Here is a 17,593-nt window from a genome sequence, read left to right as displayed (position 1 = left end):
TTTTTATGCACAACACTGGTTTAGTTAAAATGTAATTTTGGTAAGATCTTAGATCATGGTAAGATTCATGGTTTATAATAATTCACGTATATCTAACCCGTTTAACAAAACCACAAACAAAAGCCTGGTTTAATTCAAATGTTGCCAGCATACTCCTGTGCTCCCCGAGTATATATGTTCTGTGCACCTATATTACTTGCTCTGTGGTTCTATGCTCCTGTGACGTTAGTTTGTCAAGTTGACATTTTGTTTTCCTTGCAAATTCAAATTTCAATTTCAAACTTGTTTAAATTTTGATTTTGTAACATGTTATTTTTTCTGTTTTCATGTTATGTTTGATAGTTTAGAAATAGAACATTTAAATGTATCCAACTAACATTTAGAATAATTAGAATTTAGATATATTTTTTGAGAATGAACGTATAGATAATTAAGTTTTAACGACTCATATATTAATGTGTAGTTTTTTAATTACAAATAATAAACATGGCTTTAGAGTTATCTCTTAGAGAAATATGCTCTAATCTCACATCTATTCGGGCTACTGAGAGGAAGAAAAGCGCGGAAACGTTAAAAGATATGCTAAACAGAACAGCTGTTCCCGGTTTACTGAATGAAAATACTTTGAAAAAATCTGGATATACCTGGAATCATGTATTTGGTGATATTAATGACTATATCCTGAAGGTAATGGGAAATTATTTTGCTAACTTAATAAATATAACAATAATTGATATTCTACTACTACTTTGTAGGAAACAGAAAAATTTGAAACAAATAAAAATTTCTCTGTCATAGTTGGAATTGCTACAAGTCTTCTGAATTTATGTGTTTCTGCTTCTAACAAAGGTAAGATACTTTAAAAGATATTACATACTTTGTAAAAAAAATTATCCCTAGTTATTCTATATGGGTTACCGATTTACTTTTAGTCTATTTTAAATACTGGAACAAAAATTATTGTTGGGATATTTAAAATAAAATCTTAAAATGCAATTATTTTTTTATAAATAAAGGAAGGTACTGAAAATAGAGGATATACCAAACTATCAGCAAGTTTGATATCTCCTGTATTTCAAGTACTTTTCCTCCACGGCCCATACAAATTTTCTGTCCTGTATATTTAATTAAGTTCCATAAAAGTTATATACTTTAAGATTCAGTATAACTATGAGCAATAAGTAATTAAAAAATAAATAACCCATTTTTATACATTTTTATTTGGTTCGGAAACCGTGTGTCCTTGATGAGAGAAAAAAATAAAAAAATAAAAATAAAATAATATTTATTTGCTTAAAACATGGTACAGAGAGATGTCAAAATATTTCGATTGTTCATCATGTTTTGCTTAGTCTAAAGCATGCAAATACTGTCTCAATTTAAATTAAATACAATATTGAAATTAATCACTTTGCAATTAATTGACAAATATCATTCCACAATAATTAGAGAGATGCATTAGTTATATATCAACTGTTAAATGGATTGTTTTGAAACAATGTAAATTCGAATTTTCATAAATCTCACATTGGCCTTGTGTTTCAACCATTTTTCAATAAGCAATAAATCCAGCTTATCTAATGTAACAAATGTTTTCCAGGTGGAGCATATATAAAATGTGATGTTATTATGGATGCGTGTTCCAATATTTTTAATGATACTCGTCTGCGTAAAGCTATTGGTGATGCCTATTTCAATGTACTGTATAAACATGTACTAAATAATGATTATTTCATTGGCTATATCACTCCAGATATGTGGGAAAGTAAGTCCTCAAGTTTCAAGTATGATTTAGCTTTATTTTAATTGTTTTTACTGTTTAAGATAGTATTCTCTTTGTTATCCCTTCTATAATATTATTATAAATACGAAAGTAACTCTGTCTGTCTGTCTCTCTGTTACACTTTCCCGCTTAAACCTCTCAACTGATTTTGATGAAATTTGGCACAGACAATCTTTAGACCCTGAGAAAGAATGTAGGCTACCTCTTATTGCGAAATATGTATCACGGGCGAAGCCCGGGTGGACCGCTAGTATTATATATTTTTTTAATCCATCAAACTTTTTTTTATGACTTCATGAATTGTGATATTCAAACCAATAAAGCTGATGATTTGTTTATTTAATTGTATGTTTATTTTTTTGTTTTAGATTTACTGGATATTTCTGTAACAACTTGTCTCACAAAACTATCTCAATTGGATAACTTGACCAAATTCAAGTTTTTATTGCTTGTAATACAAAACGCTAGTAATTCCAGTCAGTGTTTTGTTTGTCTCAGAGATGCTCTGCCAGACATTAAGAATTGTTTCCGAAATGTTATGCATGATAAAATAGTACAGGAGTTTGTCTTGAAAACTGTTTTATTATTGATGGAATTGGTAATAATGATTTGATATTCTTATTCTTTTATAAGTTATGAAAAGTGTGATATATATTATATACTATAAAACATAAAATTTCTTTATGGACAAGCAACATTATTCTTGCCCATAAATACAAGATCTGATGCCTGCCAGACTGAGATATATTTTTTTTAAATAATACACCTGCTACCCTATTTATATGATATAATAGTGATAATCAGGTTCCAGCTGTGACCTGGGGAGTGGGGACAGACAGTAGAAGAGTGGTATATTCATATTAAATTTTGTGTAGTCATTAGCTAGTGCTGCTCTCTAATCTGATCTGAATTTTATTTATTTATTTAATATCTTTAAATTGCGTCGCGACTTGGCAATTACGTCACTTCATGGACATGGAGTAAGACTCTATCTTTGAATATTTTAAAGAAGTTTTACTTCTGCCACGTGTGCTTGGCACACACGCTCGTTGTTATTTCAAAAATATTTTTTACTAGCTGCGCTTCGCGGTTTCACTCGCGTGGCTCCGCTCCTTTTGGTCTTACTCTTAGCGTAATGATTTATATAACCGTTTATATAAAACCTTTCTCGATAAATGGGCTATCTAGCACCGAAAGAATATGTCAAATCGGAGATGCATTTTCTGAGATTAGCGCGTTCAAACAAACAAACAAACTCCTCAGCTTTACATAAGTATAGATAAGTACATAATATATTTCTGTTTAAAGTGAAAGTAAGTATGTACATAATATTATGTTTTCATTTTGCAGTTAGCTTCAGAATGTCGCCTATACATTTGTGAATTCTCTGAAACACTTTTACCTTCATTATTTAAGATTTATGATCATAGTATGGATGTTAAGAAAAAGGCAAGTATATGTGATTATTTATTTGGTTTCCCTTTTTAATATATGCCCCCATTTAATCATTTTTTCATTTCAGTCTTTATTATTCAAAGTATTGCAAGTTGCATTTGTCATTCATCATCCAATGGGTAGACTACAAAAAGAAGAAGGCAGTATGGCACACAATTGGGAAATTTGGAATAAACATGTGCACAGCATATTAGAAATTGTCTGCCTTGAAATAAATAATATGCAAAAAAATTTAAAACACAGTAGTTCTCATGCACATGTTGACAACTTTTCTTATTTAGCAGCTATAACTTATTATCAGGTATGTATCTTATAAAGGTAATTTAGGAATATGTACGTCGCCATTATTACGGTTTGTGAGTGTGAGGTGGGAGGTAAGTTTATCATCCCTCCTCACCACTTTCACCCGCCGGAAACGGGAACGGGAAACGAAATGCAGTCCCACACCCGTGCTTACCCGTGCATTTTATCGAGTTATGCAATCCAGTTAATAATTGTTTTGTGTTGATTCTATGTTTCAAAAAAAAAAAAATATTGCTTAATTGTTGCTTTGACCGCCTCCGTGGTTGACGGCTGACGCGTGAGCGTAGGACCGACGGGTCCTGGGTTCGATTCCCGGTGTAGACGAAGAAAAAAAAATATCTCGGTCTGGCATTCATTCATTCTTAATGCAATAACTTATATCTCTTTCAGATCCTTAATGAAGAGTCCAGTAGTGAGGTTGTTGAAGAAATAGGAGAAAACTCGGCCAAGAAGCAGAAGATGAGTTTTGATAATAAAAAAACATTTTTCGATTTACTGGAAGAACTTCAACAGAATTCGGAGACTTGGTAACTTTTATTATTGACTAGCATTCCCCCCGCGCCTTCGCCCGCCCGTGGTCTAAGAAAAATAAGATACTGGTACGAGGTGGTTATAAATTATATATCTTTGCTCTTTCAGGATCTCAATCATACACATGTATGTGAAAAATTTCGGAAATACTTTATCACCATCACACTTTATGAAATTATTAAACATATGTGAAATCTTAATGTCTAAAACTGCTAAGAGTTTTAACTGGGTTGATTTTGGTAAAATGACTTGCCTGGTACTAGATTACTTTACAATGAATGCAAAGTTAACAGTTCATATAACAGGACAAAATGACTTCATCTCTTTATGGAACACTTGTGTGAGGTAAGTGGAGCGTCAAGTAATAAATACAGAAACTCTGCTAATCTGAAGTTTGAAACTAAACGACTAGAGTCAAGGTTGTTTGAAATGCATAATTGGTATTTTTAATAACATACATAGAAATGAATACCTTATTTCGTGGCAGTAATGTTCAAAATCCACTGTATTGCTCATTAGAAAACTCTACCTGTTAAACGCGAAAACAGAGATTTGCATGAGAAAAATGCGAGTCTATAAATTAGCAAAATAATTGTTGCAATTTTTGTCAAATAATAAGATGAAGCAATTACTTTATTTTCAGAAACTCGGCCATACAGAATGCTGCTCATGAATCGATACACATGATTATACTTTCATTATTAAAACTGGATGTTATTAAATACACGCATGTGCAGCCTCTTCTTACAATCTACTTTGAAAAGAGAATGCCTGTTGATAATCATACATTAAAAACTTTAAGCTCTCTATATTATAGGTTTTTCAGCAATTGCTGTCAAATAGAACAACGACATAAGTGTTTTACTTGGTTGACACACGATGATATAATTGATATAGATGTAAAATATATAGAAGAGATATTTGTTCAAATAATTTCTAACGATAATCTTTCATCAGCTCAACATAACTCTTTGAATGCATATTCTAATAGTATGCACGATATTTTATTCAAAAACATTGAAAATAGTATACTGTTTGGAACATTTGAATATGAAATTGAAAGCGAAGAAAAGGGAACAGCTAATGAAAAAGAATTAATAGGTGCAATTGAAATAAGTCGAGAAGTAAGCGATTGGATTATTAAATACTTAGAAAATGAGCTTTCAGAATTTATCACCACGACTGCTAATAAAGATGAGCCAGTTAAAATTGGAAAGTACATACACTTGACTTTGCTTCTATATAAATCTTTACTAAATTATAAAATATTAACCAAAGAAGATGTACTAAGCTCTTCACTATACGTCGTTCTGATAGAGAGCCTAAAGAAAATATTTGTTGTTTTAACACGTGTTTTAAAATCGTCTGAACAAATTAAGAACAAAATAGCATTATTCAATTGCCTACAAAATATCCTTGAAAACGATTACAATAGTTTTCTTGACAGCGTTATTCGTTCGTGTATAAGTGAGGATTGCTTTCATTGCATCAATGAAATTCTCAAAACTGAAGTTAGCCACGACGACGAAGAATATAATGGTGAAGATGATATTGAATTGAGCCTCGCTGGATTGAGGCACCATTGTATATACTTCCTGTCCGCTTATTGTTCACACGACCACGACTATACGGACGAAGTTATTAAATGTATATTAGACGAAGATGTTTATAAATTTGAATCCCATTGGGATATAGAGTGCGCATTAAGATGCCTTAGAATGATCATAAGAAACGACAGGGATAACAAATTTATTGGTAACGTTATTGTTATAAGTATGGATTTTTTTGATATTATAACCGACAATTATGAATTAGAAATTTAAATACGATTTATGTTTCAGATTATGTGTTAGGCCTTATGCAGACCATGTGCAGGAATTTATTCCGAAATTCCAAAGCGAGTTTCGAAATATTACAAATTATATTGCAAATACTCGATAGGGTGTGGGAAAAAAATGATCACGTTTTACGACAAAATTGCATTATTATGGTTAGAAGTTACACACAACGCTGTATGAAAATGTACTACCCTCCTCGTGTTGCGGTTTTAGTGTATGAATGTGTGGCTCGTATTATAGAGCTTAATAATAAACATCATATAGATATTGATGACTCGTTACAAGACGTGTTAATTGAGCAGCTTACAGGAAACATCCACATTATGCGAATATATTGCTGTTACCTTATGAAATATGCATGTGGTAATAATTATACTGATATTAAAAATATATCAAACACTCTTATGCAAATCTTTGTAATAAATGTAAGTTTACTGATATACGTGAATATCACACCTAATACATAGAACAGGTAAAAATAAAAGGATATTTAACTTTCCAGGTATCAAGTAATAATGAAAGTGTACTGAAAGACGAAACGACCAATAGAACATTGACAATATCGCATTGTTTTCGAGCTTTGTCGCAGTTTCAACCTTACCTGATTCATGATATAGTTCTTAAATTGATCCACATTCAAAAGAAAAAAGGGCTGAGTAAGCTTACAATTAAAAAAGTTTTAAACATAATTTTGAACAAATCTATGGGAATTAATTTAGAAGAATATGCCGATATGAATGTTAAAAGAATTCTTCAATATTGGTTTAAAGAGGAAGAAGGATTCCAAGACATCCCTTTAAGTCTATTAGGATTTAAATCCATCGATGCGTTTATTGAGAAACACTTGAAATGGCTGATTGCTATGGATATATTGTGGCGTAATAATGGATACATTGAGAAAAGTGAGGCTACAAAATATGTCGTTAATAAATCAGGAAAATCCTTAGAAGACATAATCGAGGTAGGTAAAACACAAGTCCCTTTTTTGGTTCTTTAATCTTCATATCTCCTTTTTTCAATTACTCATATTGTTTTACAGATCTGTTTTTGTTCAATAATTGCACTGTGCCTTCCTTATATTGTTACCGAAAAATATAAATTAGAAGATCAAAAACAGGCAGACTTCAGGCTTCTATTCGAAAACGCAAATAGAATGTTTCAATCTACTAGACAAATACTTAAAAATGAGAAATGGAGTAATTTGTTTGTTGAACTTATGGGGGAGTTGATTCGCCTGGCAGCCCTTCATTTGTTTGATCCCGACAGCGCTGAACTTGAGTTTCAAGTGAAGTTGACGATAAAAAGGCCTCAGTTTACTTATACTAAACCTGTTTTTAATGCTGTGTTAAGATATTTTGGCGTGAGTATACTTTGATAATATCAACGTAATTATTAAGTATTTTATACTTGATATAATCTTACTCATGCTATGTTTTTTCAGAGGAGTCAAGAACAATATTCTATTATATTTTACTTTGTTCCAGGAACTAATTGATGGAAATATAATGCATTATCTTTGTGAAAACCAACCGTTAATCATTCTTACTATACTTTTTAAGCTATGGGCCAACTTTATCAAAGAGAAGATACTACAGTTGAAAACGATATATTTGCATACTTATATCAGTTTCATTGAAAACATTTTACTGGGAAATCAGTCGGATGCAGTTTTGTGTAGCTTTGCTTGTAATAGTGTTTTAAATGCTATTGCGACGTCCAAACTGTCGGACGAAGTAAACGTATTAGTTCATTCATTGAAAGTTATGATGGAAAAGATTTTAAAGTATCCATCTAATCGGTTAGATAACTTAAAAAAGTCTGTCATTTCCAAAATTCTCTCAGTCTTAAGCATTAAAAAAGAACAAGGTTTAACATTTTCGAAAAGCTTGGAAACTTATTTACTTGAATATAGTAATTCTAAACGTGGAGATGTTGTTGATTATATAGATCTTTTATATAAAAATGAAATTGGAAACTACGTATGTTCATCAAAAGAACAGTTTACAATAATGCTGCAAAAATATATAACGAACATTTCAAATCCGAGGTACTTCAGTATTCTTTGTTCAGCAAATTTACATAAATGTTAGTAGTTCCGTTCATTGTTTTAAATTTATTTTTTCAGTCATGACATTTTGTTAAACTTGAGACAATTCTTGAAGACCAATAATAATCTTGTCAATAGCCTCATTAAAGATTTGGATATAAAAGGTTTTTCGGAAGACTGTTTGAATAGTCCAATTCATTGCTTGATTAATGCACTGAATAATATATTGAATACTTCAAATGATGATAAGGTACCTGTTAATTTTTGAGTTTAGTTGTTCAATAAATTTAATTATGGAACAAATTAAAATATTTTGTAAATGAAACTTACAGATTATAGTCCAAGCTTGTAATTGCCTTAGCGAAGTTTGTACTTACGATATAAAGAGTCTAGTGACTGTTCCCGCCCATACAAAGAGGGCCGTAACTTTAGCGCCAAAGGAATATTTTGCATTTATAGTTCTAACAACTCTTTCTGAAAAGCTTTTTGATGAAGATCCAGCTGTTAATAGCAAGGCAGCAAAAGCCATTAATCGTCTATTGAAGTTCCGTGATGGAAAGTTGGCTTTAGGTATGATAATTTTATATTATTTATCCCCATTAATAACTCAGCCCCCGGAAACACAGACACAATAGAAAATCTATTGTGTCGTGGACCGATCGGGCCGCTGGGGGCTCAATGGGTTGCAATATTCTAATTATAATTTTTTGTGTCAGATATGGAAGGAATTAACAAAGAAATTTTACAACCACTGTCACCGACAACCAGCGAAATCTTCTCTGTGTATCGGATAGATGACTCAAAATTCAATAGATATAATCGCTTGGACTTCTGGATTCCGAAACAAAATGAAGATCATATAAAATGGATAGAGAGAATAACAACAGCTCTTTTGGATGTGATTGCTTCACCAAATAACTGTGCGTCTGCTGTGCGCGACATTTGTAATTCTAAGGTGATAAATACTACTTATTAAGATGTGTGGTTTCCTTTGTATCTAACTTATCTCTCCAAATTATCTTTATTTAAAAGAAAGAAGATACAACTTATGTTTTGATGTATGTTATACTCAATTAATCGACAATAACATGATTCCATTTAATTTCAGCCAAGTGTGTGTGCACCAATCATGCCAGCTATTTTGGGGCTTTTACTAGATTGTAATGCAGAGAAAGTATTTCAAGTAATAAGTGAGCAAATAAATCAATTCTTCCAATATATTTGGAAAATGATCTTTAAAGATGAAAATATTGAAGATTTCCACCTTCCTTCCGGCACTACAATGTCCAGTAAACTGGACCACACTCATAAAAATATTATTCAATACATCATTAATGTCATCAACTTTATACGATTGCAGGCGGAACATTATAAGACAAGGTATGTAAAAAAGAACATCGCACACAAAACAGCACTGGCTGCTGGAAAGGTTTTATATTTCTATAATTTGTGACTCAAATTGTTTAACACCAAAATATACCAACTGATATTTTTGTCAATAGACAATCCCATAGCGTCGATCGCTTGAACTATTTGAACCTGGACTATATAAAAGTGTCGTTAGCGGCAGCCCTAGCTGATCGCAGTATGGTAGCTATATACTACGGCGAGCTCGGAGCAGCTGCCGCTAACGGGGGAGTTCCGCCCGATTCGCCCGACGCTACCAGCAGGATAAACGGAGGATCGCACTTGCAAAGGATATTTAGAGGGGTATGTGTTACTTATTTATAATCATTTCTTACATTAAGAGATCACTCTTTAGTGATAAGGCCGCCCTCTGTGCTAGTTTAGCTATAAATTTTAGTTTTAAGTAATTTCTATTATGATCTAGCATAGTCAAGGGTTATAAATAAATTAAAATAAATAAAATTAATCAGTGCATGTTTTACGTATGCTCTGGGAGGGTAAATAGAGAATCTTGAAAAATTGGTATCGCTACTGCGTTTAATATTGTATGTGATCTAATATACTATTATTTTAGTGTTTTGTATCCATCGGTGAAGTGGATGCCGTGGAGGGCTGCGGTACTGCTCACCTCACTAGTGAAGGGGAAAAGAGAAAGCATCTCATCAACACGGGCCAGTTCGCAGACTCTCTGCTCTTGCACGATATTGCACTTTCATATGGAGCTCAGGATCGAGCCTTGCAGTACGGAGCCGTTGTGTCATTACACAAGTCTGGCATGCACCATCTCGCTTTGCAGTACATTAAATCTTGCCCGGAAAACGAGGATTTAGACGACATCAAATATGACTGTTTGTCGTATCTCGGTAAGGAATTAGGACATCTTAAAAAAAATTAAATGTTATTATTTCAATAATATAAGGGTAATAATCCCATTTATTTTAGGTGATTGGACTGCAGTTGTTGACACACGGGAATTGGAAGCGAAATCTAAACTCACAACTTATGATATAAATTCATTCACAAAAATGTACAGATATGCGTGTCTCAAAGACTGTCTTAATATACAACCGACTAAAGAGTTCTCTGTGAAGCTTGAACAAACGCTGAACGCTGCGAAATTGACTATTTCAAGGATGTGTCGGGATTTAAATATGGAGAACTCACAATGCGTTTATAGCATTATGGCAAATTTGCATCTATTTCGCGATATAGAAAACTATTTCTCTGTTAGATGCGGGAAGGAAAAGCTAACTAAATTGATCAAAGATTGGCGAATTGAAAATTTGCCTCCATATAAAGATTTTACACACCTTGAGGGTTTGATATCGCAGCGGAGTTTGATCCTGCAGCATGCAGCAGAAAATAATGGTATTCATTCGACTATCATTAATTCACTACATCTACAATATGCTGGTAGGTCTTTTTTTGGAAATCGAGAGTAATAATATGTACATATACTAAATAATTATGAAACCTTCATTTTACACAGAGTTGGCTCTTCTAAATGAAAGGGTACAAATGGCCCAGCGTATAGTGGCGATGGTCAAACGGTTCCAACCGTCAAAAGAAGTTACTCTGATAGAGAGTAAGGTATCATGGGAAAAGGGACACAAAGATATAGCTCTGTCCTTGTTGCACGATAACGTAGATGATGAATCTGATAATGCTAAGCTTACTGCAATGTCTCTAAGGTAAGTAAAGAGCATATTGAAATTATGTTCAACTGTTAACAATTACCTTAATCATTTTTAATACGAAAACAATATAATAATAATCAGTATCAATCGTCATCAAAGTTATGAAATGTGCCAATTTGCTTGTTATAAAAGTAAATAATTTTAGGCAGTACGGCTTATGGATGGGAGAATGTAAACGTGAAAATGCGAGGGATATAATAAATAAATACCTAGAAAAGAGTCTCAATGTTTTGAAAGAAGGTGATGATGTGAAAACAAGACTCAGAGTGTATTATGATATTGCCACATTTGCTGATGCAGAGTATAAACAAGTAAGTATTTATGAAATAATACATTAAAAGAGAATATAAGAGTCATTATTATTATGTTCCAATTTAGGTAGTCTCATACATGAATTCAACAACCTTCGAGAATAAAGTGAAATGCTTAGAAAGCTTGAAAGGAACCGTGGAGTCTCTAAAATCGTCGCAACTAAGCCTTACCAGGTATGACGATACACCAAAAGTGTGATTAGGATTTTCATGTATCGACCATAAATATTTATTTGAATTTATAAATTTACAGAGATGAAAGAAGAGCTCTGATGGCCAACAATGCGTTTAGAGACTTGGATGAAGCTGATATAGCAAATACCAGAGCGGAGAGAGACACTTTCTTGAATCTAGCTATGAGGTAATGTTTAAAATTATGGTTTAGTTTCACAGTAAAATAATAACACTACTTATTTCTTAATAAAATAAAATACTTTCCAGATATTATTTGCAGTCTTTAGAACAGAGTGATGAAAACAATTTGTCAGTGTTTAGAGTAATTTCGCTATGGTTTGAAAATAATAATATCGACTTGGATTGTGAAGAAACCGGTCGCTTAGGATCACTGTTACAAGGGATCCCGTCTTGGAAATTCATAACAGTTCTGCCGCAGATTGCACCCAGACTGTCTTCGGAAGATACGCCGTTTGCGAACCATTTAAGGAACTTAATAAGTAAATTATTTCTTATTACTGATTTGTTAAAAATGTCTTATGATTCCTGTGATAGTGCTTTTTATTTGTTCATTTTAATGTAATGTTTTTAGGGACATCCTCTTTTTTTACGTGTGTGTTTTAGTGATTCGACTCAAAACAAATTTAATCAGAACTCAAGTTTTCGGTTGTTTTATTTATAAGAATTCTATTGGAAATTCAGATTGATATTCTATTTGTCGACTTTACCTTTAGCATTATAAAAAGTATTTTATAATTGTTAACAACATTTGCAGCACGATGTGCAATAGAGCACCCCCACCACACACTACCCATACTGTTTAACTTGAAGAATTCCGATAAAGACGTGACATTACGTGGACAAGCTGGGTTATCTGGGACTAGAACTTCTATTTCGGCTCCAGAACCGAGGGTGATAGCTGCGGAACAGCTGATCAATGGACTGGCTGCTCGTACTCCGCAACTCAGTGTTATTGTGGAACAGATGGAAGTGTTGTGTGATGGTGAGTTTTATTCGATAAACAATATTTATGCAAATAAAATAGTAATATTGTATTCAGGTAAAGTAAAACTTGCGAAAAATAAAAGAAACTGATACCTCAGATTATATGAAAATACAAAAAATATCCTTTTTAGCATAAAATATAATATTTATCAACCGACGTTCCCATAAAAGATGGTAGGTTTTCATTTCAACTGTTTTTATTAACTTAGGAATATTTGGCCTCTTAAGAATGTCGGTAACTTATTGCGTAGAAGATATTTATCCAGCTTATTATATTATTATCCAGTTCATGAATATTTATACCTATCCCAAACACAAGTATTATTTTTTAGCTATCATCAAGTTCGCCTATGCCGTCCCAGCTGCTAAAGATATAGGCAAACCTTTACCTATACCGAAAACGGAGGGCATATCCAAGCTTCGCAATTTGAACAACACACCGGTGCCTATTGACACTATCGCTATACGAAAAGATTTTGATTACTCAAACATTCTCAGTAAGTTATATCTATTATTTAAAAAGCTATCATAAACTCAATAATTTTCAATTTTACGGGACATATCTTTTTAATCAATAATTTCGGTATTTTGTACGGTTTTCGCTCAATTTTACTCATTATTATTTTAAGGCCTCTCATCATTTGAAAACCATTACGAACTGGTTGGCGGTATTAATTTTCCCAAAAAGATATCTTGCCGTCGCTCTGATGGACGACAACGGATTCTCCTAATAAAGGTAAAAAATATAGTTTTCTGGAAGTTTCTAGTGTCAATGTATCCTACTATTAAAGGCAGTTACGTAATGCGTTTATATTTTAAAGGGTGAAGATGATCTTAGACAAGACGCGGTGATGCAACAAGTATTTAATATAGTGAACACGTTGCTAGAGAAGAACCCAGTCACGTACCACAACAAGTTACTCATACGCACCTATAAGGTAACAAAAGATTGTTTTTTTTTTATTATTGGGTCATTTCCTAAAAGTATGACGCACGTCATCGTAAGGGAGAGGTGATATTGATAAATATTAAGGTTGAAAATAATGTCTTTACTCTCTATACAGTGTGGAAAATTTCGATGGGCCGTGGAGGGAAAGTACTTGAAATACTGAAGATAGGGAATTTTGCTAAAAGGAAACATTCCTTAATTTTTAAAAAGATATAGAACTGTATTCATAGATTTTCGAAAATTCACTTGCTTCGACCGGGAAAGGAATGTTTCCTATCAACAAATTTTTCTATCTTGAGTATTTCAAGTACTTTCCCTCCAGGGCCCATCGGTTTCCACACTATATAATCTATTATAAGAAATAATGTCATTATATTATGTTCTATACTTCCATAAATTATTCAAAATCGTTCAGTCTCCTTGTTTAAATACTAGTTTATAACTAAACTAGTTTTCGCCCGCTCTAAAACCTAATAAATGATGTACTAAAACCTTCCTCTTGATTCACTCTATCTATCTAAAAAACCGTATCAATATCCGTTGCGTAGTTTTAAAGATTTCAGGATACATAGGGATATAGGGACAGAGAAAACGAGTTTGTTTTATACTATGTATAAATGAATGAATACTCTTTATTGTACATACACAGAAATACAGTTTGTTACATGGTTGAGATAACTTATGATATAAATGATTAACAATGAATGAACTTATAATATAAAAAAAAAACTTATAATATAAATATGTACACAAAGAGCGTATGTAGTTATGATAAATGATAAATATGCAGGTTGTGGCGATGTCTCGTCGCTCCGGCGTGTTGGAGTGGTGCGAGGGCACGATGCCGCTCGGCTCATATCTCATGCAAGCTCACAAACAATATCGGCCACAGGTAATTCGCCTAATAGTTGAGAATGAAAATTTTAGTTTTTATTGGTCTTTTGATTGAGACCCACATAATTCGGTGACGAAATTATTATATTTGAAGTAACAAATTGTGAATTATTTTTTTCATTTAGTCAAAATCTTTAAAATCCCATAATTCTTCTTTAAAGTCATATTATTGTTTCTTTAGGACATTCATCCGAATATAGCTAGAAATAAAATGAAGGAATGCCACGAGAACAGAAGATCTAATAAGCATAAGCTGGCAGTTTTCAATGAAATATTGAGGGTGTTCAAGCCAGTTTTCCATTATTTCTTTACGGAACATTATCTTGATCCCGTAACTTGGTATGAACGACGACTGGCTTATACTAGGAGGTACTATGATTCATCTTTCCTTGTTATTATTATTTATTATTTAAATTAAACACAAAATACGAATAAATCTAGTTGAGAATTATAAATTACAAACATTGTAAGCAACATGAACTATCATCATCATCATCATCATCATCATCATCAGCCCATATACGTTCCCACTGCTGGGACACGGGCCTCCTATGAGGGTACAGGCCATAATCCACCACGCTGGCCAAGTGCGGGTTGGCGGATGACACATGTCGTCGAACTTTTTAATTCTTCGACATGTCGGTTTCCTCACGATGTTTTCCTTCACCGTTCGAGCAGTGGTGATGTTACAACATGCGCAGATAAATTGAAAAATCAATTTATTTCCTGCGCGCTCGCCTGGTCTCGAACCACGGACTTATCGAACTATCCATTGAATATATTATTTGTTTTCAGTGTTGCAACTTCTTCCATGGTTGGGTTCATAATGGGTCTGGGCGACCGACACGTTCAGAATATATTGATTGACAAAACCACCGCTGAAGTTATACATATTGACTTCGGTAACTATACACAATTATAAAAATCAATAATACTGTCCTTTTTATTTACTTTAAATATAAAAAATTGTTTTTGTTTCCAAAGGTATCGCTTTCGATCAAGGAAAAACTTTACCCACCCCTGAAACGGTGCCTTTCCGTTTAACTCAAGATATTATAGCTGGATTCGGTTGTAGTGGTGTTGAAGGCATATTTAGAAAGTAAGTTATTTTCAGTTTAAGTTCTAGAACGCCTCTCTGTTTTTTATGTTTTCATTAATTTTGTGTTTTTTAAACAGTTGCTGCGAAAAAACATTACAATTACTGCGTGACAACCAAGAAACGTTATTGACTATACTCGAAGTTCTCTTATGCGATCCGTTATATTTGTGGATTGTGCCATCAGCAGCTAAGAATGCAGGTACGTAAATGTTAAAAGGAAAATAATTTAGATATTTTTACATATAGTTCATTGGAGTAGTTGCAAAAGAACGGTAACATAAGTATCACAGGGTAGTGTAAAAAAAACCACATATTTAATCGCAATAGTAGGTATTATTTATTACAACAATCATTATTCAATGTTACATTTTTACATCTAATATCACAATATATATATTTACAGATTGTTACAATTTATACATTATATCAAATAACTAGTTGCATAAATATTTCTATAGCTTGTCTGTAATTCTGATCTAATCTAATATCTAATATCTATCTAATCTAATCTAATATAATTATTATAAAGGCGAAAGTTTGTAAGTATGGATGTATGGATGTTTGTTACTCTTTCACGTAAAAACTACTGAATCGATTACAATGAAATTTAGCACACATATAGAGGGTAACTTGGATTACGGGAACGGGAACTACGCGGGTTTTCCTTTGCAAACGCGGGCGAAGCCGCGGGCGGAAATCTAGTGTAATATAAACTACAGCCCGTCAAAATTAAAATCCGTTCTGTGAAAGAGTATCACGCGTCTATCCATCCTCGCAAACTTTCATCATTCATGTCTATCATATAGGTTATAGGATATTGAAATGACCCGCACCCGAACTAAGCGGTTCGACTCCACATTATTTATCCGAACCGCAAGACTGGTTCTTATATAATATGCTTAAATCGTTAAAATTACGCAACGGATTTTGATGCGGTTTTTTAAATACATACAGTGATTCAGGAGGAGGGTTTTAGTTATAATTAATTAGGTTTTTTGAGAATTTAGACACAGTGGGCGAAGCTGTGGGTGGAAAGCTAGTTGTCAATAAAAAAATGGTTGTCTGAAAGTCGGTTTAATGCAACCGGCTCTATCGAATTATTATAAGACGTTGTCACGTCAAAAAAATTATTGCAGATGAGCAGCAGGGTGAGGGCAGCGGGGGCGGCGGTGTGGGCGGGGGCGGGCTGGCGGCGCGCGCGCTGCTGGCGGTGCGCGGCAAGCTGTGCGGCGCCGAGCGGGGCGCGGCCGCGGTGTCGGCGCGCGGCCACGTGGCGGCCCTGCTGCGCCGCGCCACCGACCGCGCCAACCTGTGCCGCCTGTTCCATGGGTGGCAGCCCTATCTGTGAACTTACATGCTTATACGTGTGATTGGTAGCGCGGGCGCTAGCCCTACTTGTTAGCTCGTACGCGTATAAGAACGATTATTTGCGTGGTTAGTAGCTCTAGCTGTGGGTAGCTACCGTATCGGTGTGATTGGTAAATGGAAGCGCGGGTGCTAACTTTATCTGTGATGCTAATCCGCTTGATTGGTAGCACGGGTGCAAGTACTACCTGTGAGCTACCTTATCGTTGTCATTGCTAGCGCGGTTGCAAACCCTACCTGTGAGCTATCTTATCAGTGTTATTGCTAGCGCGGTTGCAAGCCCTACCTGTGAGCTTACGTGCTCATCAGTGTGATTGAAAGCCCTACACGTAAGCTGCGTTATCAGGAAGATTATTATTTGTGTGACTGGTAACCCTATCTGAGAGCGACGTATTGACACGCTCAGCTACATAACTGTTTACGTGTGTGCGGAGAATGTAGGCTTGTGTGGATACTGCGTTGTACTATATTGCATTTAATTAATTTACTCCGCCTGTTATGCGTCTAGCAATATTTTCACAAAAATTTCCATAAATGTATCCATCCTGCTTTATTGGACTCATTTATTTTATTTTGTTACCAATGCGTCCGTTTGTAAGGAATCCTATTTTTTTACTGATTTACGGTTATAGCCTTACACGGTTGAAAATACGTCGCTACGCTTAACCTGTGCCATTTATATTATCTTAGTTTCTAAGAAACGGTCAGCGCCTTAAATAGCCATATTTTAAATTA

The 17,593-nt window shown here is 33.9% G+C and overlaps 1 protein-coding gene across 1 annotated transcript; it reads left to right on the top strand.

The window, feature by feature from the left end:
- Nucleotides 1-291: 291 nt before the first annotated feature.
- Nucleotides 292-15,700, top strand: LOC123706166 (serine-protein kinase ATM-like). The gene is made up of 34 exons (XM_045655332.1): nucleotides 292-687; nucleotides 756-849; nucleotides 1,601-1,765; nucleotides 2,152-2,381; nucleotides 3,134-3,232; nucleotides 3,306-3,539; nucleotides 3,932-4,068; nucleotides 4,181-4,417; nucleotides 4,716-5,827; nucleotides 5,914-6,335; nucleotides 6,413-6,871; nucleotides 6,950-7,270; nucleotides 7,395-7,957; nucleotides 8,036-8,207; nucleotides 8,290-8,527; nucleotides 8,674-8,912; nucleotides 9,066-9,337; nucleotides 9,460-9,667; nucleotides 9,939-10,227; nucleotides 10,307-10,777; nucleotides 10,854-11,055; nucleotides 11,207-11,372; nucleotides 11,440-11,546; nucleotides 11,626-11,733; nucleotides 11,814-12,046; nucleotides 12,322-12,549; nucleotides 12,884-13,048; nucleotides 13,181-13,287; nucleotides 13,373-13,489; nucleotides 14,291-14,392; nucleotides 14,576-14,763; nucleotides 15,190-15,296; nucleotides 15,379-15,493; nucleotides 15,571-15,700. The coding sequence occupies exons 1-34, from the start codon at nucleotides 487-489 to the stop codon at nucleotides 15,698-15,700; spliced, it is 8,238 nt and encodes a 2,745-aa protein (XP_045511288.1). The 5' UTR covers nucleotides 292-486.
- Nucleotides 15,701-17,593: the final 1,893 nt, after the last annotated feature.

The sequence above is a fragment of the Colias croceus genome, chromosome 3 (genome assembly GCF_905220415.1).
Source record: "Colias croceus chromosome 3, ilColCroc2.1".
NCBI lineage: Eukaryota > Metazoa > Arthropoda > Insecta > Lepidoptera > Pieridae > Colias > Colias croceus.
Note: the sequence above shows the minus strand (reverse complement) of the source record. Positions and strands in the feature narration are given on the sequence as shown.